The sequence below is a fragment of the Pelophylax lessonae genome, assembly GCF_965119305.1.
Source record: "Pelophylax lessonae genome assembly, chromosome: 10".
In the NCBI taxonomy this organism is placed as follows: domain Eukaryota; kingdom Metazoa; phylum Chordata; class Amphibia; order Anura; family Ranidae; genus Pelophylax; species Pelophylax lessonae.
In genome coordinates, this window is record NC_138777.1 from 133,837,727 (window position 1) to 133,865,680 (window position 27,954).

Here is a 27,954-nt window from a genome sequence, read left to right on the forward strand (position 1 = left end):
CGCAAGATGCGCGAGTACAAGCGCACGCTGGTAGACGCCATGCTGCTGGCATTCCCATCTGACAGCGGGGCCACAGTGGAAGCACAAGGCAGAGGAGGAGGTGGAGGAGGTCGCCAACACAACCAGGGCACCGCCAGCACCTCAGAAGGCAGGGTTAGCATGGCCGAAATGTGGAAAAGCTTTGTCAGCACGCCACAACAAACAGCAGCACCAGCAGCTCAGATGGAACGTCTTAGCAGGAGGCAGCATTTTACCAACATGGTGGAGCAGTATGTGTGCACACGCCTACATGTAGTGAATGACGGGTCTGCCCCCTTCAACTTCTGGGTCTCCAAATTGGGCACATGGCCTGAGCTTGCCCTTTACGCCTTGGAGGTGCTGGCGTGCCCTGCAGCCAGTGTATTATCTGAACGGGTATTTAGCACGGCTGGGGGCGTTATAACAGACAAGCGCAGCCGCCTGTCCAGAGACAATGTGGACAAGCTCACGTTCATTAAAATGAACCAGGCATGGATCCCACGGGACTTTTCCGTACCTTATGCAGAATAGCAATGGATACCGACCTTACCCACCCATTGTTCCATTTTTGCTCTTTCTCACTCTTTTGGGGTGTACCCTCATTTAAAATTTTTGAAAAGAAGCAGTGTTGGCTACCTCGTCCTCCTCCTCAGGGCCAGATTAATGTAGGGGCTATTGGAGCTGCAGCTCCAGGCCCCTACCTTTTATATAGGCCCCGGGTTGGCCATATTCACTGTTACCGCTCTTCTGTCACTTGTAAACACAGAAGTCTGGCTTCTATGCTCGCTTCCCCAGGCAGCACCCTCAGAACCTCCCCACACAGCGTGAAGGCCGGACAAGGAGGGACAGTTGGCGATGCATGGATGTGTTTATGGGCTTCAGAGACAGCATCCCATGTTGAATTAGGCATGCATGGCTGCACCCTTCCTCCTCTGGGTGCATGGCAAGGCACGGCCCTTAAGGCCCTTCAAAATCCTCAGCACCAAGCCCATGATGCTGTTAATCCGGCCCTGGTCCTCCTCCACCGCCGCTTCCACCTACACCGCCCATAGGTGTGCGCAGCCTATTGCATTAAGGTGTGCACCCCAAAGTTGAAATACACATGCATGTGTTTGCCAGCAGGGAGAGTAATGTATCGGGGCCATGTACCTGTAGGCAAGGAGAAATAGAGCAGAGCAGGTCCCAGGGAGATCTTTCCCATCTCCTCACTGGCAATGCTATGTGCCCTAGGTGATTAGGGTGTGCCCAGGCACACCCAGCACACCCTGTGCGCACGCCTATGTCACCGCCACATCCACCACCACCTCAACCTCCCTCCTACTCCATATGGGCCTCGTCCTTCAGAGATGAAGAAGAACATTGTTTTATTTTTCTGTTTTTTTTTGTTGTTTTAAGTTATTTCCCTATCCACATTTGTTTGCAGAGCACTTGCCATGCTCTTAATTACGTTTTGCTGCCATTTGCAGCACTCTAGCCCTTTCCTTTGGTGTTTTAGAGCCATTTTAGTGCCTTAAAGTTCGGGTCCCCATTGACTTCAATGGGGTTCGGTGTCCAGGAAAAGTTCGGTAAAAGTCCGGGACACGGACCCGGACTTTTTTTTAAAGTTCGGCCGAACCCGTCGAACACGGACATCTAGGTGTCCGCTCAACCCTACTCCTGACACTGCTGTGGAAGTCACTAAATACTGTCCCCCGCTAGGTACAGCTTGAGGTAGTATCTTGTAGAACTTTGTGTAACTGTCGCTTCACTGACACTCTCTGTACAGTTCAGGGCCCAGACTGCCGTTACCCTCTTTACAACTTCAGGGTCCTCTACCTAGGCACCCCCTTTACAGCTAGCTGACACTGGATCCCAGAACCTCTTATTATTGATTTATTTATTTCAGGTTCTTATATAGCGCTGTCAATTTACGCAGCGCTTTACATATACATTGTACATTCACATCAGTCCCTACCCTCAAGGAGCTTACAATCTAAGGTCCCTAACTCACATTCATACATACATAGTATTGCCAATTTTTATACAGGATCCAATTGACCTACCAGCATGTCTTTGGAGTGTGGGAGGAAACCGGAGTACCCGGAGGAAACCCATGCAGGCACAGGGAGAACATGTACACTCCAGGCAGGTAGTGTCGTGGTTGAGATTCGAACCAGCGACCCTCTTGCTGCTAGGTGAAAGTGCTAACCACTACACCACTGTGTTGCCCTGTGCGCTCTTCCGGAGTGGTCCTCTCTAACACTCCAGGCGAATCCCAGGGGTAATCCTCAGTACTCACGACCTGTGTAGGCTTTTCTGGGACTGGACCCCTATCTCTCTCCGCAGGCTCTCGGCTCACCGGATCCCCTCAGCTCAACTCAAAACTCTCTGGATACTCAGGTGACTCCCCGAGACATCCAATTTTCTCAGACAGGAGGAGAGACAGCCGCACTCTCCTTCCTGGGACTCTGCTCCCGCCAAAGACAATCTGTCACGTACTTCCCCCCCAAACTTATACCCACTCCCAGAATCCTTTGCAGCCTAATCTGCCTTCTGGGGCAGTTACAAGCTGGGATGTGTCCTCTGATTGGGCTTCCCACATTGCCCTATGAGAAGCCTCTCACAGGAGCCAGTGGGGATACTTCTCCCCTCAGCAGGCACATCTGGAAGTCCTTACATCCTACCTAACAAATCACAGCCCTGCTGTTAGGCAGACAAGGCCCACTATATAGTTTACTTAGCACCTACCTTTAGGGTGCTACAGGAGGTAAGAGAGTGAGGGGGAAGAATGGTGGGGGGGGGGGGAGATGAGGTAAGAGAGTGAGGGGGGAAGATTGAGGAGGAGAAAGAGAGGGAGAGGAGGTAAGAGAGTGAAGGGGAAGAAAGATAGGAAAGGAGTTCAGAGGGAGGAGGGGGAGAGAGAGAGGGTGGAGGAAAAGAAGGGAGAAATGAAAAGAGGAAGATGGGGGGGGGGGAGAAAGTGGTATGAAAGAGGAGAGAAAGTGTGTGTGGGGAGGGGGGGGGGAGTCAGAAGGGGAGGGAGAAAGTAGAGAGGGAGAAGGGGCAGATCAGATGGTGGGGGGGAGTCAGGGGGGTTGTAAGTAAAAGGCTCACTCACCAATTTTGCCTTCCCCCACTCAGGCTTATTCCCCCTTAGGCAACTATAACAGCCATTGTTTCAGATCTCCCACCCAGCTGCTCACAGAACCCCTTTCACTATACACTGTAAGTATTGCATGCAGGGGTTTGGAGTGTTGGTGAGGTTGGGCGGGCACAACTGAGAGGTGGAGTGTGAGATTGGATTGGTGGTGAAGTGAGGCAGGGGCTGAGAACAGCAGTAACCGGATGGGATACTGACACTTACAGCCCAACTCCGAGCAGAGTCCCTATCTACCCATAGCAGTTTCTAAAGAAAGTCTGGGGCCCCACTGGCGGGCAGCTCATGCTTATGGTAGCACTGGCCCTGGTGACACCCCTCTGGCAGGTGTCACCCGGGTGTGGTCTACATCCCCCACACCCCCATAGCGACGCCACTGGTACTGGCTGCAGGGCAGGGGCAAGATCAAGAACGAATAGCAAAAGAGTCTGGAAGAAAGCACAGCAAACAGAGTTCCCTGACAGGAGCCACCAAAACACCGAGACGCTGTGTGATAGTGGGAGAAGCCTTATATAGTCACCTAGCAGCTGAAACCAGGTGGGGCTGATCACTGAAACCTGCTGGCTTCTGGGAGACACCTGCTGGTGGACACTGGAACTGCCTTGCCTGGCTGCATATAAGAAACCTAAAACCTTGCATGTGCCACAAGAAGCAGTGGACAGGAAATTTCCCAACTAAATTTAATAAAATCAAAGGCTGGTGTATTGTTTAATATCTTATAGTTTAGAAAAAAAAACCCTGTAACCCCACCAGCAGCATAATGTACAATACTCTAATTATGTAGTGGGTGGCTTGTATGTTTGGTGGTGGTGGTGTTACACTCTCGCGACTGTGCTAATTTGACAGAGGCTCTCGCTGAAGAGAGAGACACAGCCTGTCAACTTCTTTGGGGGATTTTTCCCCCTCCCTCCCCTCTTCTGTGCAGTGAGGATAGACACACACAGACCAATCTGCTCACTCTGCTCTCTCCCTGCTTCTTCATTGGCAGGGAGAGGGAACGCATGACACTCAAGTCACTACAGCAATGCATCATGGGACCTGTAGTTCCCATTACAAAATGGCCCCATAGCTTTCAATGGGGACAGAAATACACAGGCCAGCAGCCAACAGACAGAAAGGCTTCTTGCAGCAGAGGCTTTCTGGGAGAAGAGGGGGGAAAAAAGAGAGACATGTCCATGGAGGCTGCTGTGATCCTTGGAGTTGACTGCGGCCTATTGTGACATCCACTCTAGCTGCGGTTCCAGCCCAGCTAGGATGAACTTTGCTACGCCACTCCAGGGGTATCCTAGCAACATCATTGACAGCAAAGATGCCAGACAGATCACTGATCCAGCCGACCAAGCAGTCGCCTTTAGTACTAGTGGTGGTATTGATATCAACTAATGACCCTTTGAAAATTAATTTGCGTAAATGCTTTTTACTGTCTGTATACTATTGTCATTCTTTGTTTTTGCTATTTTCTTTCAACTGAGCCTTGATTGCTGTTTTCAGGACTTGGCTGACTTAACACTCTTATGTGGCCTCTTTTTCTGATTAAGTAAATTAGTGAAGGTTGAATTCAGTAAGGCTCCTTGGGGGGTAGCACTACATATACATGTATCCAACTTCCTCTGAGTTATGGGGTTAGCACTGATGCTTTTTACGGACACTGGTCCACAATTATGTTATCCTATAGTACATACGCAGAACAATAAATCGTATTTAGATTAGATACACTTTAGTACTGCAGACTGTGCCGGTGTAACGTTAAAAAACCATACCCCGTGAAGAAACCATACCCTCGTCACTTCCTGTGAGAAACAGCTGAGCAGCGAAGGAGTGCGCATGCTCAGAGAGCCGGAAACATCATGGAAGGGCAGAGAAGATGACAAGTGCGCATGCTTAGAAGGTATGAAATAATTACGGTAGTGAAAGTAATGTTAAACTCGCGTCGGTTACATAAAACAGCGCGGCTGCACTATGAGACATGTCCGCTCCTATCCTTGTAACTTTCCTGATGTGGGCTAATAAATATGAAAGCGGCGGCGGGTGTATGAGATGTAAATGTCGGCTCCGTGATCCGCTTTTATATTTATTACCCCAGATCAGGGAAGTGACAGGGAGAGGAGCGGAGATCACTCATAGTGCAGAGGAGCTGTTTTAATGTAACGGCGGCAAGTATAACGTTAAACACACTGCCGTGAGAAATCCATACCCTCCGGAAGTGACGAGGGTATGGTTTTCTCACGGGTATGGTTTTTTCACGGAACACCGGCTTTTACAGCGGAAAGACCGATATAGCGTGTGACTGACAGGCTCCTCCCCCTATACGCATTACGTCAGGTGTTGCCTTCCTCGGTAGGAGTGGAGTCTGACTGTCACAGATCTGATTAAGAAGGCTGGCTGATCAAACAGCACCTCGTTGCCATTGGTTAAGTTACGCTCCCAACCCCCCGCCTCCACTGCTGTGAGCCCGGGGCACCAGGCGAATCCCTATTCAAAACAAATGGATGCCAGGAAAAGATGTATAAAAAAAACTTTAAACGGCTCACTGCAGTGACCGCAACACTACGATGAAGCAAGTAGCTAATGAACTATAGGGATTGCTAAAAAAACACAGAGCCTATCAGTCTCACACTACAATTATCAGCACAGCCACAATCTAAAACCTACCTACATAAAATACAAATCTAAAAAGAAATTACAAACTCAAAAGATATTCCCTTGTCGATCCTGCATCAATAACCACCCCCCCCCCCCCCTATAGCTATCATAATCATTTAAATGTGTCATATAAAAAAAATAACATATAATGCAGGATATCAATAAAATATTAGATAAAAAGACAATCCATAATCAATTACACCCTATATTCTTATATATGAAGAAAATATATTAAAAAATAAATAATAAATAAATAATCATAAAGATGTTAAAATTAAATTCTAAATAATTTATCACTAATAAAACTATTTAGATCAAAGTTTATGTTTGTAAGGGGAATATTATTTTCTTAATAAACCTTTTCGGGATCTATTCAGAGAGCACTAGATATTTTTATTCTTTCCTATATCATTGCCTGATCTGAACTGCGAGTGAAATATTGCTGGCTCCAGGATTAGCTGTCAGCTCAAGGTCTCCTTCCATCTATCCGTGCTTTGTCCCTGTAGGGAACTGCTTATACTGACCCACTGGTGATACAGGGGTCAGATGAGAAGGGGATAGGCTTGTATGTTTGGTAGTGGTGTTACACTGAGCACTGATATTTGTTGTGATCACTACGGAGGTGAACACTGCTGGATTCCACTTATATCACTCACAAAATATATTGACCCTTGGACTTTTTTACTTATTTATGTATTTATTGATGGAACACTGCTGGAGTTTATTTAAACCATTTGCATACTGTATTGATACTTTGTCCTTTTCACGTATCTATTTATTTATTTCATATATGTTGTTTTTTATCACATTATGAGATAGATGCACGGATTGATTTTTGCACGTTAGATTTTACTGATTAATACAGTTATATATTATTTATTGATTCATATAGTCAAGGTTTTGCACTATTTATTTTAATATTTATTATACATCTCTATTTATTTATTTATTCACCTATTTGGACTCGCTAGTCCTCTTTATTTTATCTGGCGCAGCATTTTTTTGGTTATTTTTGGTTTAGTTTGAGCACTGTGTAGTGGGAACACATGTAGTGCGAGCAGCCGGAGCTAATTATTTGCACCTAATTTTTTTTGTATTTTATTTATTTATTTATCCATCTTAGTTGCGCTGATAGTTTTCCTTTTGCAATCACACTTTTGTAGTAACCGTGTGGGAAAAAAAAAAACAGTAACTTTTTAAAATATTGCTTACACCGTCTATGTATACGAGGACTTAGCCATGCAAGACCAAGATCAGGAATCGCAAGGATGCTACCATTCTCCAGATAATATGTCTGAAAGTCAATATTACAGTATGTTCATAGTACGCTGCACTTGCAAACAGTACTTAACCTTCCCCAGTAGGATAGCAAGAGGCTAACCCCATCACCAGATAACCCCAAGAGATTTGGATACATGTATCATTAATGTCTTGTGCGTTAGGACGCTGATGGGGTTTGATTTTATGGATTAAGCATTTCTATTGTTATTTTGCTATATGTTTAGATACTATATGTAGCACCTGAAAAATTCTACAATTATGACTGTTTTAGAGTGGTTGCTACTACAGTCTTTTCTAATGATTTTCATACCTCATATGTCTTATATAACTTCAATATAACTTACCTATGTTCATTTTATAGTACATGGCCAGATAATATGCTTCAATCTTTGTTATGTTCTATGGCTTAAAAATTTGATTTATCCATAACTTCAGCTTGCCAGATCTGTTCCTGCAAATCTCAAATAGAATGTATATTATTGTATATATTACAATTACATTTTTCCCCAGTCTTTTAGTTAAATACAGGACAACCCCTGTAGTCTCCACTCACTGTGGGGATAACCAGTGGGTAAAAAGAGAACTCCCTGTAAAAGTTGCCAGCCTGTTCTGCTTTTTAACTCTCACCCTTTCTTTCTCTATTACTGTTTATTTCTATGTGAAAATCCTCTGTTAAAACCACATTTATATCAAAGCCAGTTGATAGATTGCATTAAAACTTAAAAAAAAGAAAAAAAAAACCTAGTATGAGGATTACCAAAGAGGAATCGTTAGAATATTTGCACAATTTGTCTGTAGATCACAAAATGATGTGCTGAGAATATATATAACTCAAATTTAAAAAAAAAATGAATATTTAATTAATTAAATGTCCATTACAACATTCTAAAAAATTGATTAAAGATCAGAATAAGAAATGTCAGTCAAAATGATTTCCACTTTGTTTCAAAAATCACTCTCTGTAGGTGGTTGTTTTTAAGAAATAATATTAAAAAATTGTTTATAACAAGTTAAACTAGTTTGGTGTGATTAATGTGAAGGCGCCTGGTTCTTGGGGATTATTTGAAGGTATATATGAATATCGGTTACAAGTTATAACCAACATATTTTTACCACACTTGTTATAACAAGATATTAATTGATACACACTTTTATATTTATTTATATATATTTATTTTGTCACTACCGCACAACAGATATTGTATTTTACCTCTGTTTTAAAACAATACTCACGTACACCACTGCCAATACTATTTATATTATATTATCTAGGGACACCAGCGCCTTTTTACCATTTTTTATCTACCAAGTTAAACTAGTTGCCTAAAACAATTGCAAATAACAATACTATCATTGCTTCTGTTACAATACCATTAGTTGAACCTTTCTTGAATGCTTTGACAGTTACGATCTCTGACTAGGATAGACAGTAGTAAGACAATAAATAAAAAACATAGAATCATCTACTATATTCTAAATATATATATATATATATATATATATATATATATATATATATATATATATTAGATGCTGGCATGTATAGGAAGAATTAAGAATCTTACCATGTTGATGAAGATTCTGACTTTGCTACTGCTCTACTCTTTGCAGGTAAGGGCCCTGAGACCTTGTACGCAGGTCAAAAGCTAAATGATAATGAATGGCACACAGTTAAAGTACTACGCAGAGGAAAATATCTGCAGCTCAGCGTGGACAACGTTACAGTAGAAGGTATTTTCCTTTTTTATTGAAATGCTTTGGTTTACAGCAATGTGAACTTCCAAATACTAAAACTGAAATGTGGTATAAGACTTTGATGAAAAATGCCATAAACATGACCTAGAAATACTACCCTTTGATAAACTTACAAGGATTGTTATTTGGAATATTTGCATTTTTGTTAACCCCTTCATTTTCTGACAATTAGGCTCCATGCACACAGGGCGTCATAAAAACGTGCTCCAAAGCTGTTTACATAACGCCGGGAAACAGCAGCTGTAAAAACGTGCTTTCAGTAGCTTTTTCTACTAGCGTTATTGCACGTTTGGCCACAGTAGCTGTTAGCAGCGTTTTTTTCTGCCTCCATTCAAAATCAATGGTTCCCTATGGGAGCCTATTGATTTGAATGGAAGTCACACCTGCACTGTGAGAATCTGTGACACAAGGGGGCGTGGTCTCCCGATGACGTCATCTGGCGGCCACGCCCCTAATGGCTATATAATAAGTTGCAGAGACCAGAGGCCGGCATAATCGCTGAAGACGTCGTCGGAGGAGGACCGGAGGAAGAAGGACAGCCGACAGCCGACAGCAAAAGAGCAGAAGACCGGAGAGGAGAAGACAAGAAGATTGGACAGCAGAAGGGCGGACAGCAGAAGACCCTCGGAGAGGAGAAGACAGCAGAAGACCCCCGGAGAGGAGAAGACAAGAAGGGCGGACAGCAAAAGAGCAGAAGACCCCCGGAGAGGAGAAGACAGCAGAAGACCCCGGAGAGGAGAAGACAAGAAGGGCGGACAGCAAAAGAGCAGAAGACCCTCGGAGAGGAGAAGACCCCCGGAGAGGACAAGAGCCGGATGAAGATTTTTAATAAATTTTCCAAAACGTCTCCTGTCGTTATTTCCATACACTGCATTTTATGGGGTGAATGAGTAGGGGTACAGTGTACCCCATACCCATTCACATAGGGAGGGGGTCCGGGATCGGGGGCCCCCTTGTTAAAGGGGGCTTCCAGATTCCGATGAGCCCCCTGCCCGCAGACCCCCACAACCACCGGCCAGGGTTGTGGGGATGAGGCCCTTGTCCTCATCAACATGGGGGCAAGGTGCTTTGAGGTGCGGGGTGCAGAGCCCCCCCTGCCCCAAAGCACCCACACCTCGCTCGTCCCCTCCCCTTTCATGGCATGCCGGACTGCATGCTCGGATAAGGGTCTGGTATGGATTTTGGGGGGGACCCCACGCCGTTTTTTCGGCGCGGGGCTACCCTCAAATTCCATACCAGATCTGAAGGGCCTGGTTTGGAACCTGGGGGGGAACCCCACGCCGTTTTTTTCCCCATTTTGGCGTGGAGTTCCCCCTCAAGATTCTCACAGTGCAGGTCGCACCGCAAGTCGGATCACCCTGATCCGACCTGCGGTGTGACTTCCATTCAAATCAATAGGCTCCCATAGGGAACCATTGATTTTGAATGGAAGAAAAAAAACGTATAACGTGGCTTAACGCACGTTAAGCAACGTTATGGAGCCTTATGGAGCCTTTAGCAGCGTCAGACGTTTTTTGCAGCTTGACGCTGGAGCTCCTGAACCCACAGTTCCTGGGTTTTTTTTGGAGCTGTAAAACGCCTATGCCACTTGGAGCTCCTAAAAGCTCTATGTGTGCATGAGGCCATAGAATAACATGGATGGGCGTTCTGCAGCTGCAAAAAAAAAACGTCTGACGCTGCTAACAGCAGCTGTAAAAACGTCCAGTGTGCATGAGGCCTTATTCAGGTAGAGAATGAAGAGGCCTTTGTTTTAAAAAAAAAAATGTTTGTTTGTTGTTACTTTTACAAAATGCTTGATGACTACTTATAAATAAGCACTGCAAGTATTGTGCAGCAAGGGCACGCACAAACATATTCATTTCTCCTTACTAACAGTTTTTTTAGTGCAAAAGCCTAACTAGACAATATGTTCAATTTATATCCAATCAGTACAAAGTAGCTGCTAACCTTTTTGCTGGCCATACACTATATAATCTTATTGTACAACCTCCTTTATTTTAATCAAAACTAATATGAGCGCAAACGTAACCACTTACCACAAAGTGACGTATGGGTACGTCGGCTGACTTTGCGGGGTTATACCAAGATGATGCCTCTAGCTAGAGGCATCATCCCGGTACCGTTGTTTAGACCTGACGGTCGGCTTTCCGGTGGTAATAGGAGCCGCTCGATTGTTACCCCGGCGAGCGGGAGGGGACATCCCCCCTCCCGCCGCCTTCCGCGGCTTTGCCCGGGTCTCCCGTCCCACCGGGAGACCCGAGCACCCAGCCGGCAGACGTGCTGGAGTGGAGTCCCGATCTAAGCCGGATGCGGCTTCGATCGGGTCTCTGATGACGTAACCCGGAGGCAGCGTCCATGACGTCACGTCCGGGTTACTCTGCTGCTAAAGGCGGCAGATTCAAAAAACAAGTGTATTCAAAAATGCAGTTTTCAGCGTTTTGAATACATGGAAGTGTAGTGGAGGGGTCGAGGGTCTTTTAGACCCTCGATCCCTCCATAAAGAGTACCTGTCACTGCATATTGCTGTCAGGAATGTTTACATTGGGGGGCGTGGCCGGGATGTAGACGGCGCCGGACGTGTGTTGGCAGAGCTCTCCACCATCCTGATCTTATCCGGCTCCATCCACGGCCCCTGTGCCTCGGATCGCGGCGGTTTTGCCCTCCTCCGCATCGGGCACAGGTGGGGCACGGATGCCGGGGAGAAGATCCCGGGTTTCAGCACCGACCCCGCGGCCTAAACGAGCGGTCCCGCCGCGAGGCGCGAAAGCGGCCGCCGCCATCTTGCAGGTCCAGGCCTCATCTTCTTCCTCTGCAGCCACAGGCGCCCAGGCCTTCTTGAAGTCGGGAAAGATGTCCGCGGGGGCCGGGGACCCTCCTATGGCACAGCCTTTGGACTCAGGTACCGGGGGGTCTCTGCCGGGGACCGCTGGTCAGAATGGGGGGTCGCATGGAGGGGGGGATATTACTGCTCCCATACTGGCTGCTATAGACGCCTCAAAAACTGCCCTGATGCTCCGGATTGACCACCTGGCCTCTGAATGTACCCTAATCCGCCATGATCTGGATAAAATCAGGGGGCGCCTGACTGAGACTGAGGGCAGGGTGTCTGAGGTGGAGGATGTTACCGCTTCCCATTCGGCACAAATCATTGCCATGCAGGCCCAGGTGAATGCTTTGGCGGACAAGATGGAGGATGCTGAGAACCGACAGCGTCGCAACAATATCAGGGTGGTCGGCTTGCCTGAGAAGGCTGAGGGATCTAATTCTACATTGTTTGCTGAGAAGTTCTTTTGTGATCTACTCAAATTGCCCCCCCCCCTCCCCCGACATATGTGGTGGAGAGGGCCCATAGGGTTCCCACGGGACCTCGGCCACCCGGGGCCCCCCCGCGCCCGTTTCTGGTCCGCTTTTTGAACTTCCGTGACAGGGATCGTATCCTCTCTGAGGCCAGGAAGCAGGAGGAATTGCAGTTTGAGAATAGCAAGATAATGTTATTTCCTGACTTCTCTGTGGAAACGCAGAAGAAACACAGATCATTTACTGAAGTGCGCAAACTCCTGAGAACCAAGGGCCTGAAATATGGCATGATGTACCCGAGCCGCTTGCGTGTGGATTACAAGGGATCTGTCCTTTTCTTCAATTCGGCGGGGGAGGCTGCTGACTGGTTGGACTCCATTTAATTTCCTCTGCTGCACCTGCTATCTTGGATGATATGGGGCTCTTGGGGCCCTGCTGCACTGTACTCCCTATTTGCAGCTCCTGTCTACGCACGGTCTGCCTCCTCTATTGCTGCTGGGGGGACATCTACGGTTCCTGTGTTGTTGATCCTGCCCTGTAGTTTCCTGGGTTGCCCTGGGCTGGATCCATGCTTCTATTCCTGGGGCTGTGGACTGGTCTACAGGTCATTGGAGCTCTGTGTGCTACACGTTGTTGAACTGACATTTTTCTCTTTTTTTTGTTTTGACTCTATTTTTCCTCCCTTTAGGTTTTTTTTTCCTTTTTTCTGAGGAATGACTATCTAGCGGCCCCCCCCTTTTTTTTTTGGGGCTGCCGTTGGTGGACAAGAGTAACGCCGGCTGCGGTTTTTATGTTGCAGCCATGCCTTTAAAATTTTTGCTGGGTTTTGGGATTAGGCTGGGTACCCTGTTGCACTTTTTTTTGTTCCAGGTTTGGGTATCACAGCAGGGATGTTTTTTTGTTTTTGGCTCCAGGCTCCATCCGGTGGTCACTGTTCTTTTTTACTTATGTGTCTGTATTGCTGAATGTCTGGATGGAGTTGGGGGATCGGGTTGGTCCTCGGGCTGTGCTTGGTCCTCCGGCTCCCTCCTGCTATATGTCCCTCTGCTGTTCTATGGCTGAGCTACTTAAAATCATGTCATGGAATGTGCGGGGTCTCAATGACAAGGTGAAACGCACAGCCATTTTTAGGTATATTAAATCTGTTCAACCGCATGTTATCCTCCTCCAGGAGACGCATTTGGATGGGAGCAGGGTGCTTGCCTTGAAGAGGCCCTGGATTCAGAGGATCTTCAATGCTACTTACTCCACGTATGCCCGTGGGGTGTCTATTTTGCTGGGTAGAAATGCACCCTGCTCGATTCAAAAGGTAATTACGGATCCTGGCGGACGGTATGTTATTGTTCTACTGGAGATTTTTCACCGGCAGGTGGTACTGGTGAGTGTCTACTTACCTCCCCCGTTCCACTCTCAGATTCTGGTGGATCTCCTGGTGACCTTGGCCCCTTATATGCATCTTCCTCTAATTATGGCGGGGGATTTCAATGCTGTTCTGGACGGCGGGCTGGACTCCTCTAACCCGGGTAGACTGTCGTCTCCTGAACTGGTGTCCTGGTCTTCCGCGGCTCAGCTTACGGAGCTGTGGCCCTGGAAAAACCCTGGGGTACGTGGCTACTCCTGTTGGTCTGGGGTGCACAGAACGGCGTCCAGGATAGATCTGGCTTTTGCTAATGGGCCTTGTCTTGCTTTGGTCCAGGATGCTACATATTTGGCGGGTGGCCTCTCTGATCACAACCCACTGCTATTGACTCTGCGGGTGGGAACGGGTAGAACTAGGGGTGCATGGCGCCTTTCGCCGGGTTGGCTACAAACTGACAAGGTGATGCAGCAGGTGGAGCCCCAGATGCCTACATATTGGGAAGATAATGCCTCGTCCACGGCAGGGGTGGTCCTGTGGGATGCTTTCAAAGCGGTTATGCGGGGTCATTACATCTCTGCGATTAAGGCATCTCGTAGGGAGGCTAATGCTGACAGGGAAGCTGTTCTGCTGGAGGTCCGTAGGTTGGAAGATGAATACTCGGCCACTCCGGGACCGGCGGCCTATGCGGCCCTGGAGGGAGCCAGGAGGCGTTTGGCTTTGTTGGATACTGATTTTGCGCATGCCAACCTTAAACATAGAGCGGAGTCACTTTTTGAGAAGGGGGACAAGAATGGTAAGCTTTTGGCCTTTTTGGTGGCAGATCAGAGGGCTTCGGTAAGTGTTCCGTGCATCCAGTCTAGTTCAGGGGAACTGGTTAGGGACCCGGGGGAGATCTCCCGGGTCTTTATGGATTACTACTCTGACACATATTCCCCCCTACCTGCATATGACCTGGAGGAGTTGGAGCGCCTTTTATCTGGCTTGCCGGTTCCGGTCTTGGAGGGTGAGGACAGTGCGTGGCTGGACAATGACATCACGTTGAAGGAAATAGAGAGAGCCATCTCATTCTTTCCCTCCAATAAATCGCCGGGCCCTGATGGGTTCCCGGTGGAATGGTATCGGCAGTACTCAGACTCCCTGGCTCCCAGGCTCCAGGCATTATATGCTGCGTGTTTCGATCAGGGGGCCCTGCCGGGTTCCATGCTCGAAGCGTATGTTGTTCTCCTGCCTAAGCCGGGAAAGGATCACACCCTGTGTTCCTCCTACCGCCCCATTGCCTTACTCAATGTGGATCTCAAGATACTCACGAAGGTCTTGGCTACTAGGCTGGCGGTGGTCTTGCCTTCCCTGGTGGACATTGATCAGACCGGGTTTATGCCGGGCAAGTCCACGGACACCAACCTTCGACGTCTGTTTACTCATTTGCAGGTGTCCCATGCCTCCGTTGGCACTAGGGTGGTGGTGTCCTTGGACATTGCCAAGGCCTTCGACACGGTGGATTGGGGGTACATGGGGGTGGTGCTGAGGCGCATGGGGTTTGGTCCTAAATTTTGCAAGTGGATTTCCCTTTTGTATTCCTCCCCGCGTATGGCGTTGAAGATTGGATCTTCCCTGTCTCCATTTTTTGCAGTGGGTAGGGGGACTAGGCAGGGCTGCCCTCTTTCGCCCTTTTTGTTCTCTCTGATGATTGAACCCTTGGCTATTGCGTTGCGTGCGTCTCCGGAGGTGGGGGCTCTGGAAGTGGGCTCCATTAAGGAGTGCCTGGCACTTTATGCGGATGATATGCTTTTATTTTTGAAGGATCCCAATGCTTCTCTGCGGGCGGTGTTCAATATCCTAGACACTTTTGCACAGTTTTCCGGCCTAAGGGTGAATTAGGATAAGTCCACTATGCTCCCTATTGATCCTGGTGCCATTGCTGCAGCTGATGGGGCGCCACCATTGAAATGGGTGACGGAGTTCACCTACCTGGGAGTCAGGGTGTCGGCGAGGGTGGCGGATTATCTTACTCTGAATCTTAACCCACTGCTGGAGGTCTTTAAACGCAGGGCGGAGGTGTGGCGCGACTTACCTTTGTCGGTTCTGGGGCGCATTAACTTGGTGAAAATGAAACTTCTCCCTGTCTTTCTATACTTCCTTAGAAATTCCCCAGTGTGGGTCCCGCGTTCTTTCTTCCGCCGCGTTCATGGCCTGATAGGTTCCTTTATTTGGGGTACCTCTCCTCCTAGAATTGGTCTGCAGGTGTTGCAGGAGCCCTGGGGTCAGGGGGGATTGGCTTTACCTGATCTTTATAAATATTTCCTGGCTGGGCAGGGAGTGGTGGCGCGACGCTGGCTTGCAGGGGACGATGGGGACTCCGCCACGGTGCTGGAGGCGGCTGTTTTGGGCTCCTACGAGAGTCTTCGCCTTTTACTGCATCGAGGGTCCAGGGCTACATTTCAGCTGACAGGAACGATGCGTTCTACCATCAAAGCCTGGGAACAGATGCAGGTGCTGGTGGAGCCAGGAGCCACTGGTGTTTACCCGGCCTCCCCATTGTGGTGGAACCCCAAGTTTCCGCATTTTGCCTCGATCCCTGATCCTACCATCTGGGCCGTTAAGGGGGTGAAGTTGCTGGGGGATATTGTCTCTGGTGGGGAGCTGTGCTCCTTTGATGCCCTGAAGTCGTGTTATGATCTTCCAAATGGGTATTTTTTTCGCTATCTCCAACTTCGCCATGCGTTTGTGGCACAATTCGGTTCCTCTCGGGTTGTGATTAAAGCTTCAGCTCTTGAAACAGCGATACAAGCGGCGGGTATGCGGAAGCCTCTCTCAGAATTGTACAGGGAATTGTTCGCTGTCACTCCGCCTGCTGTACGTAGATGTCGGGAACGCTGGGTGGAGGAGGTGCCTGACCTGGATGGTGATGACTGGGATGATATGTGGAGTTCACCCTTCGCCTACCTGGTCTCTGCGAGGGACCGTCTGATTCACTTTAAATTTCTGCATCGGATTTATTACACGCCGGCGAGGCTGGCACGTATTTATCAGACGGCCTCGGCGGAGTGCTGGCGTTGTTCCCATTCACCGGCGGACTTCAGTCACATCTTCTGGGGGTGCCCGGTGGTCAAGGACTATTGGGCATCCGTCTTAGCTTGTATTGTGGAGGTGGTTAAGATTCCGGTCCCAAGCTCCGTGGAGGTTTGCCTCTTGGGGTTGGTGGATGGCTTGGCCCCTGCGAGGGCCGTTCGTACTCTGGTCAGCTTGCTGCTTTTCTATGCGCGCAAGGCTTTGCTCTTACACTGGAAGAGTCCCTTGGCTCCCACGATCCTTTTCTGGAAAGGCTTGGTTAATAAAGTGACTCCGCTCTATAAGGCCACGTATCTCAGTAGGGGATGCCCCCGCAAGTTTGATTAAGTATGGAAAACATGGATAGACTCTCCGGCCTCGACCTCCGTAGATCAGCTTTAGTGTTCTATGTGCTACTGTTCGGGACTGTCTGGGGGGGGGGGGGGGGGATGGCCATGCCGGTCGGTGATATATTCCTGTTCATTGTGCTCTTACTGCATGTATAGAAGTCTCTCTATTTTTTTTTTTTTTTTATTGACTAAGCCATGGGGTTGCTGCTAATGGGCTCTGTGCTGGACTAATCTAGAATGTTCTATGACCTTGCTACTGGATAATTGGAGCAGTCTTGAGGGGTATCTCTATTACTGATGGATGCTTTGTTTTTCCACTGGACGTGCTGGATTGAGCCTGGGGTGGGGGGTGGTGTGGGAGGGGTTTGACCTGTTGTCACTGTTTATGGTTGTTGCCCTGCGTGGCATTGTCTTGTCTGTTTTTTTGTGCAAAAATTCAATAAAAACAAATTTTCAAAAAAAAAAGGAATGTTTACATTGCTTGTGACAGCAATAAAAGTGATCAAATTTTGTATTCTTTTTAAAAAACCTGTGATAAAGTTAAAAATAAATAAATAGGAAAAAAATAAAAAATGTAGCCGCCCCCGTCGCCGTTAGCTCGCGCACGAAAGAAAAGGTATATGGAAGTCGAGCTGCGTATGAAATCACTGTTCAAAGTACACATGTGAGGTACCCCTGCGATCACCAGAGCGTGAGATATCGTTTACAAAAAAAGGGCTACACTCCAACTCTAAACTGGTAACCGTAAATTTTTTTTAAAGCGTCGCCTATTGAGATTTCTATTGACCGTAGATTGTCGCCATTCCACGGGTGTGCGCAATTTTAAACCATAACATGTTGGGTATCTATTTACTCGGCATGACATCATCTTTCACAATATAGAAAAAATGGGCTAAGGTTACTGTTTCATTTTTTTTTAAATGCAGTGAAATGTGATTTTTTGTAATTTTTCCAAAAAAATGGCGTTTCAAAGACCGCTGCGCAAATACCGTGTGACGAAAAATTTTGCAATGACCGCCATTTTATTCTGCAGAGTCTTTCCAAAAAAATAAAAAAAAAAACAATTATATATATATATATATATATATATATATATATATATATATATATATATATATATATATATATATATATATATATATAATGTTTGGGGGTTCTAAATAGTTTTCTAGGAAAAAATACTGATTTTTACTTGTAAACAAAAAGTGTCAGAAATAGGCCTGGGGCTTAAGTGGTTAAAAATGCCATTTCATTAGTACCAAATCAGGCCAACCCTTGCACTACATATTTAACGCTAGATCTGAAAGAGATTGTACAATAGGATTGTAAAATGTACGTCAGCGTAAAGAAGATTGTAAAATCAATAATGTGTGGGGCCAGCTATACATTCAATTGAATGCAGACATTTCAAATGAAACTGTATGGGAGCTCAACAATTGCCAAATGTAATGGCTGGTTCTAAAACACACAATTCATAATGAGTGTCAAACTGAGAAATTCTTTAGAATTCTTACATCCCTCCACAAGACAAATGTGGTGTAGGGTGACTAATTCATGTATTTGTTTTAAACAGGAATTGGGGGTATGCAGCACATATGAAGGCACAATGTGATAGGAGTGTCCATTCAGACACCCCACCTTCGGGGCAGCTGCTGCATTTCCTCCTTCCTGCTGCTAATGCTGCTGCAGTCAGTGTCAGGACAAGTTCGTCCAGTGCCCAGGGCAAAGACCAAAAACTGCACCCCTCACCTGCCCCCAGGTGGAGGGGGAAGGACTGATAGCAGTGCATGGAGAAAAATGTATAAAATGTTTGTAGCATGTGCTGAAAGGGTATCAATATTTGTGGTACAATGCAGCAAATTCAAAAATTTAAAATCAGTGCACAAATAAGGGGATAACAGTGGTGATGAAAAAAATGTCCCTGTGTCATTGGTGTCAGTAGAAGGGGAAAATGTCAATGTGTCAGTGGTGTCGTGAGGAAGGGAAGGGAATGGAAAGTGATCTCTGAGGAGGGCACAGAACAAAATAGATCTAGGGGGGTGCTGAAATACCTCTAAGGGCTCGTTCAGATGTGCAACTATCATTGCTAGCCTCTGAAAAACTTGACAGATCAATTTTTAGAGACTGTTTTACAACCCCAATTCCAAAAAAGATAGCATGCTGTGTAAAATCTACAAAACAAAACAGTATGCAATGATTTGCAAATCTCATAAACTCATATTTTTTCACAATAGAAAATAGAAAATGTTTAAACCGAGAAAATGTATAATTTTAAGAAACAAGGTCATTTTGAAATTGATGGCAGAAACACATCTTAGCATCTTTCATAGTTGGTAAGGTTGAATAAAGACTCCAGTCCATCTAATTCAACCTGTGTAGGGTGTGTGTGTGTATGTGTGTCTCTATGTGTGTATCTAGCACTTCCCGTGTTAAGTAAAATGCCCATCCAAAAGATTTTTTTTAAATTAGCGACACTTCCCGCTGAAATTACTGATTGTCGAAGGGAGTTTCACATCCTTACTGCTGTAATGGTAAAAAAAAAACGACTCCATTTAAGGTTAAACCGCTTCTCGACCAACTTCATTGAGAGGCTACGTGTCTTCTTGAGTGACCTGAGATTGAATAGTTTCCTCCCAATGTTACAAATAAAATCAAGTGGTTCTGTGCTGCTAATATATCTTAATAAAGCTATTATGAACAAAAATTCTGTGTCCTTATTCCCAATAACATATATGACATATAAATATATACTGTATATAGACATAAGTAACTTATACAGGATTGATCCCAGGACAGAGCCCCACTTATAACTCCAGCCCATTCTGAAGATACGCTATCACCACCCTCTGGACACACCCCTGTAACCAGTTTTCTATCCAGGTAAATATACTATCATCAGCGTCATTAGACCTCAGTTTGTGGATTTATGGGGTATTGTGTCAAATGCTTTCACATGCCTAAATATATTACTCCTCTCCCCATCATCATCTCTACACTCACATCGATCATATTTGGATAACTCAGGCGTTTTTCCCTGAGCTGCTTAAAGCACACTTCCTCCCTGTTGTTCTTCACTGTAGGTCTTTACTGCGCAAGTATACTCCCTTTTCTTGGGTGTTAAACGGCTCCCTATTGTCTCATCTGGAGTAGATGTGGTCCATCGCTGTTGACTATTTTTGCAACAATATTAGCTCTGTCTCTTCTCCCATGACCATTTGGGAGGCCTACAAATCAGTAGCACGTGGCCATTTCATCCAAATCGGCTCTTGTAGACAGAAGGCCCGGGATCAATGTAGGCTCTACTTGGAGACCAAGTTGAAACAGGCATCTGAGGTCCATAAATGTCACCTTTCCAAGGCTACTAATCTCTGCCTTGATAAGATGATCACAGAACTTAACCATTGCTTAACTGATGCCTCTGAAAGACAGCTACACTGGGTGGGACAGACATTTTATCCTCACAGTAATAAAGCAGGGACCATGATTGGGAGGCATTTGCGCCGCTTTTTCTTCCACCCATAAGCCTATTGCTTTACGTACATGCTCGCCAGCAATCTGCAGCAGGTCTTAGTGAAATTTTGCCACTATCTGGCTCAGCTGTACATAGCCTCGACTCCTTCTCACTTTCTTTAGTAAGGTCTGTCTCCCTTCTATCCCTGCTCAATGGAATCATACATTACTGAACCGGAGATCATGGACACGATTTGTAGCCCTAAACCTTATGGTCCTGACTCCCTGATTCCATGTCCTGTTTTTTTGGCCTTTGCCAGTTTGGTTTCACTGACACCTTTGACGATGGCTGATTGGTCGACATGCATCACATGACCTTCCTACATTAGCAAAGACACGCTGAGAACCGCGGAATTTGAATTGGATGTGCACACTGTCTTTTGTTGTTCTACTAATTAGGAGACTCAGCTTGCCAGGATATTACTGCTAAATTACAAAAGTTTGTCCATCTGGTAAGCAGTTAAGGTAGACTCACTGTGGTGCTGAGTGGTCCCTGCACTGCTATTTGGTGGCGTTTTTTTTCTAACAACTTAAAATGCTGGTCCTGAGGCCCAATGGCTTGACAAAATACTGAGGTATATCTAAAACAGATAAGCAATGGATTATAATAACTATGCAAGTAATGAAAGTAGTATCTGGGTTGGAGTGGTACAACAGAAACACTTAATTCATGGATAAAAAAGTTGAACCGTATGGAAGCCGGGGGGGGGGGGTAGCATAGCAGGGTCAAGTAGGCGAATAGTAGTATGACAGGTAGAGTATAGAGATATACAGAGTATAGAGATATAGAAGTAGCAGGTCAAGAGAGAAAGAGGGGGTGTCATTGGAATGTATCAGGGGATCTGTGAAGCTGTGAACAATTATAGAAGTTTTATTCTGCCAGCACCAGGGTCTGTTTGGTCTTCGGAGCTGTTGAACAGAAAAGACAGTATGTGGTGGGAGATTTCCTCTGAAGGGAGGGAGAATGTCATAAATTGGCTCCATCTGTCCATACGTTTTTTCATACTCCTGGAGTGTTGGCCGATCACATCTAGTTTTCCAGTTGGAAGAGTTTCAGAAGGGCCTGTTTCACTGAGGCCAGCCGAGGTGGGGGGTGTATCCAAGGAAGCATTATAGTTCTGCGTGCAGTTAAGAGGCAAATATGAGCCCAATTTGTTATCAGATTATTAGTCCCTGGCATGGGAGAAGGCATAGATGAGTCCCAGCCAAAGCAGCACAGTAAAGGTGTCTTCAGGGGAAGGCTTGTGGTGACTTTGAAGATATATTTAAGCTCACAATCCCAGAAGGAAGAGATGGCAGAGCATTCCCAAAGTCTGTGAAAGAGAGTGGGGCATGGGGTCTTACACCAGGTGCAAGCAGCAGAAAGGGGGTGCAGTTTGTCATGACGATAGGGAAAGTAGGCTCTGTGGGCTAATTTAAACCGAGTCTCTCGCCATGTTTCATTCAGAATTCGTTCAGGAGCTTCTGGTAGTCTAGAAAAGGGATCCAGGGATGGAAAGGAACTGTACGGTATTTAGATGTATGGTGGGCAACTTTTGAATAGATTTCCGAGATGGAGTAGAGTTCCTGTTCCACCAAGGTATCAATGAAGGAGCATTGACAAGGGTTTTTCCTGGCAGGAGAGCACGCTTTAATGTAGCTGCAAAGTTGGTAGTAATGGAATGTGTGCAAGGGAGGGAGGGAGAATTGTTGAGCAAGGGAGGAGAACGGTCAAGGAGAGCCCATGGTGAGGTCCATAAAAGAGGAGAGGGAGGTTGGGTCTAGGGATGAAACGTGCTGAATTCTGTGTATGGAGGGAACATCAGGTTGCCAGTAATAGGTAAGTAGGAGGAGATAGGAAAAGGGAGATCCAAAATTTTTCTCAGTTCTCTCCAGGCAATGATCATATCCCTGATAAGTAGATTTCCCCTAATAGGCAGTGGTAAAGCATAGAGTTTTGAGTGGGGAATAGCTTGTAGTTTGTATGGGGCTACAAGGGCAGCTTCTAAGTCGCAATTGGAATAGCGAGATTTCTCAGCCAGCCAATCAATACCTTGACGTAGTAGACAGGAGAGATTGTACAATCTAATGTTAGGTAACCCAGTTCCCCCCTCGCTCTTCGGGAGAGTTAGTTTTTGTAAAGAAATGCGTGGTCTCCTTCCCCTCCATAAGAATTTAGAGAGTAGTTTTTGGACATCAGCGTGTTTCAATAATAGGGGAAGGGTATGTAGGGGGTATAATAATCTCGCAAAGGAGACCATTTGGAACAGGTGGCACCTCCCAAAGAGCGAAAGGGGAAGCTCCGCCCAGGCTTCCAAATCTCGCACAATTCTATGTATAACAGAGGGATAGTTCAGCGAATACAATGAGGAATGGTCTTTACCTATTTTTATCCCCAGGTATGTGATATGGTGATTAGCTACCAAAAAAGGTAAGGACTCCACCCATAAGCTAACCAGCCGTGGGTTGAGAGCTAGGACTTAAATCTTGTCAAAGTTAATGCATAACCCTGAGCATTTACGAAAGGTCAGAAAAAGCGCCTTGAGAAGAATGAAGTCTGAGGAGGGAGATGTGGAGAATAGCAGAATGTCGTCAGCGAAAATCGCTGAGCGCAAGATTTGATTCCCTATCCTAATGCCACTGACTTCCCGTATCTGAGTTAAGAATTTGTGAAAGTGGGGGTGTGGCTGGGAGTGAACATGTGAGGACGTGCAGTGGAGAGCTCCCGCTATACTGACTCCCTGACCGACAGAAAGCCCAGAGCTGTAAGCCGTGTCATGTGACTGAAGAACAGCTGATGTCCTCGGCAGAGATACTGTGTGCAGCCGGCGTCTGAGGAGAGTGAGAGGCACTAGCAGTACCAGCGAGAGCCTGTCTTCCTCAAATTCCTCAAATATCTGCCTGGAAACTCTGCTTGGAAGAGTTGGGAAACGTATATGGTCTGAGCTGGGCTTACAGTATCTCTTTCTAATTAAGAAAACGGGCTGGGAAGCTGCCTGCCTTTTCAGAGACTGGATGTGATATGCAATCGGCATGCAAGCAGCTGTAAAGAAACACAAGACCCGCTCTTCCATAAAAAAGAATCAAGGAGATAAACAGACGGGGAATATTCAACAGTTTTTACAACATATACAACCTGCAACATTGAAAGCAAAGATGGTGACAACATGTGAGTTAAATGAATCAGTACACTCAATATCTGGATATAAAAGACCTTCTGTGTGCTCTCCCCACAAAGTCAGAAATAGAATCCCTGATTTTAAGGCTTGAAGAATCACATCAAAGAGATATTCAGGAATTGCGAGAGGGGGTGAAAGCAATCAGTAGTAAGGTGTGTGCTGGGGATGCAGCCTTATCAGTGCTACAACAGAAAGTAACAAGCCTGGAGGGAGTTAAAGATATACATCTGGATAAAATAATTGCCTTACAGCTCCATATAGAGGAACTGGAAGATAGGAGCCGCCAAAATAATTTGAGGATAAGAGGGATCCCGGAGGATAGAGATGGAGAGAATCTACAAGATAAGGCAAGAGACATTTTCACCAAAATATTGAAAGGAACCTCTCCACAGATACCAGTGGAGATGGATAGGATTCATAGGACATTCGGCCCTAGACAAACAGAAAGAAATAGAGTTCGAGATGTAGTATGCCATCTTTGTCGGTATACCCAGAAAGAGGAGATACTACACAAAGCGTGGGACTTGGGAACTGTGGAATATGGAGGTGCAAAAATTAAAATCTTAAACGATATCTCAAAAGCCACCCTACACAGAAGAGCTCTGCTACGCCCAATCCTAGAGAAGGCTAAAGAGCTAGGCTTTACTTATAGATGGGGTTACCCACTAGGGATGATCGAACGGTTCGGGTCGACCATCGGTTCGGCCCGAACATTGGGTGTTCGAGGTTCGGCCGAATTTAGAACTTTTTGCCCAAAAAGTTCGGAATTCGGCAAACAGAACCGACCAAAATGCAATGCTTCAGGAAATGGGCTTTAAAAGCCCGTGATTGGACCAGAACCATTAGCAAAAGCCAATAGAGGGGGCAGGAGAATGCTAGGAATGTGATTGGAGTGACTTGGGGGTCCCTAGACCAATCATTAGTGAATACGCCCCCCAGTATATAAGATCGCCCCCGCCATATTCCTAGCATTGTTATACTGGACATGGAAGAGAATGGAAGCAGTTCTGTTAATTTTACTTTAAAAGTGTCATTTAGCTATTTATTAGTGTGAGGAAAGGGATATCTAGTGTAGTTAGAGTGCTCCTTTACACTTAAGTTAGCTTCAAAAATGTAGTTTCTGTAGGGAAAGTGTTAAGTGTAAGGGGACCGTAGTGTAGTGTAGGGTAAACTGACAGTGACTGCTATGGAAGGGTGACAAAACCCTTCCATAGCAGGGTGACCGCTATAGAGAAATGATAATTTCTCTGAATTGCTTCGGAACTGGAATATGGCTTCTCACCAGCCAAGCATTTTTTTATGCTGTAGGGGCTGCTACTGCCAATGCTTTTTTGAGGACATGTTTGATGTCAGACATGACATCTTAACATGTGTATAGGGGGTATATATACACATATATGTCTGTATATATACCCCTAGACATATATAGGTGTGATAGTAGCAGAAATAAATGCTTGCGCTAATGAAATCATTTACAGTAATATATTTCTGCTACTATCACACCTATATATGTCTAAGTGTGTATATAAATATATGGATGTGTGTATATACACCACTATACACAAGTTCAGATGTTTTGCCTGCCTCAAAAGAACCCAAAAAAATGCCAAAAAAACGCTAGCGTCAAAAAAAAATGCCCAGGTGTGTTTTTGCTGGCATTTTTTGGGGGTTTTGGAGGCAGGCAAAACATCTGAACTTGTGTATAGTGGTGTATATACACACATCCATATATTTATATACACACTTAGACATATATACAGTGGGTACGGAAAGTATTCAGACCCCCTTAAATTTTTCACTCTTTGTTATATTGCAGCCATTTGCTAAAATCATTTAAGTTCATTCTTCTTCCTCATGAATGTACACATAGCACCCCGTACTGACAGAAAAACACAGAATTGTTGACATTGTTGCAGATTTATTAAAAAAGAAAAACTGAAATATCACATGGTCCTAAGTATTCAGACCCTTTGCTCAGTATTTAGTAGAAGCCCCCTTTTGATCTAATACAGCCAGGAGTCTTTTTGGGAAAGATGCAACAAGTCTTTCACACCTGGATTTGGGGATCCTCTGCCATTCCTCCTTGCAGATCCTCTCCAGTTCTGTCAGGTTGGATGGTAAACGTTGGTGGACAGCCATTTTTAGGTCTCTCCAGAGATGCTCAATTGGGTTTAAGTCAGGGCTCTGGCTGGGCCATTCAAGAACAGTCACGGAGTTGTTGTGAAGCCACTCCTTCGTTATTTTAGCTGTGTGCTTAGGGTCATTGTCTTGTTGGAAGGTAAACCTTCGGCCCAGTCTGAGGTCCAGAGCACTCTGGAGAAGGTTTTTTTCCAGGATATCCCTGTACTTGGCCGCATTCATCTTTTCCTCGATTGAAACCAGTCGTCCTGTCCCTGCAGCTGAAAAACACCCCCACAGCATGATGCTGCCACCACCATGCTTCACTGTTGGGACTGTATTGGACAGGTGATGAGCAGTGCCTGGTTTTCTCCACACATACCGCTTAGTAAAAAAAAAAAAAAAAAGAGAGAGAGATTTTGATTTTTACTTTGGATTTCGTATCTGGGGGGTCTAAAAAGTGTACATGTGAAGTTTCAGCTCTGTAGCATGTCAAGAACCATAAAAAAAAAAGATTGTTTGTATTAGAACACTTTCAGATCACCAATATGGCTTCTCGGTTTCCACACCTTGCCGGTTTAATAGCAGGCATTTTTTTGGGTTCTTTGCAGTCAGGAAAAACATCTGAACTTGTGTATAGTGGTACTGTGCACAAGTTCTGATGTTGTGCCTGCCTCCAAAAACTCCCAAAAAATGCCAGCAAAAACACACCTGGGCATTTTTTTTTTGACGCTAGCTTTTTTTGGCATTTTTTGGGGTTCTATTGAGGCAGGCAAAACATCTGAACTTGTGTATAGTGGTATATATACACACATAATTATATGTATATAGACACCTAGCCATATATAGGTGTGATAGTAGCAGAAATATATTACTGTAAATGATTTCATTAGCGCAAGCATATATTTCTGCTGCTATCACACCTATATATGTCTAGGTGTGTATATAAATATATGTATGTGTGTATATACACCACTATACACAAGTTCAGATGTTTTGCCTGCCTCAAAAGAACCCCAAAAAATGCAAAAAAAAACGCTAGCGTCAAAAAAAAATGCCCAGGTGTGTTTTTGCTGGCATTTTTGGGGGGTTTTTGGAGGCAGGCAAAACATCAGAACTTGTGCACAGTACCACTATACACAAGTTCAGATGTTTTTCCTGACTGCAAAGAACCCAAAAAAATGCCTTCTATTAAACCGGCAAGGTGTTACAGCAGCGAAGCCATACTCCTGTGCTGAAAGTTTTCTAATACAAACTATCTTTTTTTATGGTTCTGGACATGCTACAGAGCTGAAACTTCACATGTACACTTTTTAGACCCACCAGATCTGAAATCCAAAGTAAAAATCAAAAAATCTTTTTTTTTTTTAATTTTTTCAATAATTGGCTTTTTTATCAAAAATTACAATTTTTAAGAACTTTTTTTTGTGTGATTTTGTGTCTGGGGGGTCTAAAAGGTGTACCTGTGAAGTTTCAGCTCTGTAACATGTCCAGAACCAGAAAAAAAAGGATTGTTTGTATTAGAAAACTTTCAGCTCAGGGGGTTAGCTTCATTGACGGGGGGAGCACTCCGCCTACCAATGACCCATTCAGTACTCTCAACAGTTCGGGTAACAGAACCTTCCTGTAGTGTTGGTACAGTATATCTCTGCTGGGAGCCCATCTGGGCCCAGAGATTTCTGCTTGGCCATTTCACTCGTGACCTTTTGTATTTCTTCCAATGTTATAGGGGAATCTAACTCGATTCTATCTTTCTCAGAAAGAGAAGGAAGGCTCAAATCTTTAAGAAAAGTTTTCAGTCTATCTCCCATCCTATCTTGTTGAGAACTATACAGCTCTTCATAGAATTCTTTAAACCTGTCCGCTATTTCTGGTGTGTGTGAAGAAATTCTTCCATCTCTCATAGTGATCGCAGGTACTGTGGAATTGGGGGAGCTTGCCCTGACCAGCTGTGCCAGCATTCAGCCCACACTCTCTCCTTCTCCAAAGCAGGTTTGTCTCAGGAAGAGGGATTTGTTCTCCACTCCCCCGAGAGTCACCAACATATAATTCTGCTGTTCTTCTCTCCAAATCTTGAGTCTATCGGGTGTCGGCTCATTTGTATATTTTTCCTCCGCCATTGTGACCCTCTGCCCAATTTGTCTCTCCAATTCTTTTGTCTGCTTTTTAATTTTTGAAATTTGTTGTATCATTATTCCTCTTAAAAATGCTTTTAGAGTGTCCCATATTATTCCTGCTGGGGCAGTGCCCCTATTCAGGTCAATAAACTCTTCCAGGGAT

At 45.5% G+C, this 27,954-nt stretch overlaps 1 protein-coding gene across 7 annotated transcripts in view; it reads left to right on the plus strand.

Moving 5' to 3' along the window:
- NRXN2 (neurexin 2) overlaps positions 1 to 27,954 on the plus strand; it is a 2,537,771-nt gene that overhangs the window by 1,124,518 nt on the left and 1,385,299 nt on the right. For all 7 annotated transcript variants that reach the window (XM_082270633.1, XM_082270634.1, XM_082270627.1 and 4 more), the window contains one exon: positions 8,690 to 8,809. In XM_082270633.1, the coding sequence (XP_082126759.1) occupies positions 8,690 to 8,809 (120 nt within the window). The remainder of the gene's footprint in view (positions 1 to 8,689; positions 8,810 to 27,954) is intronic.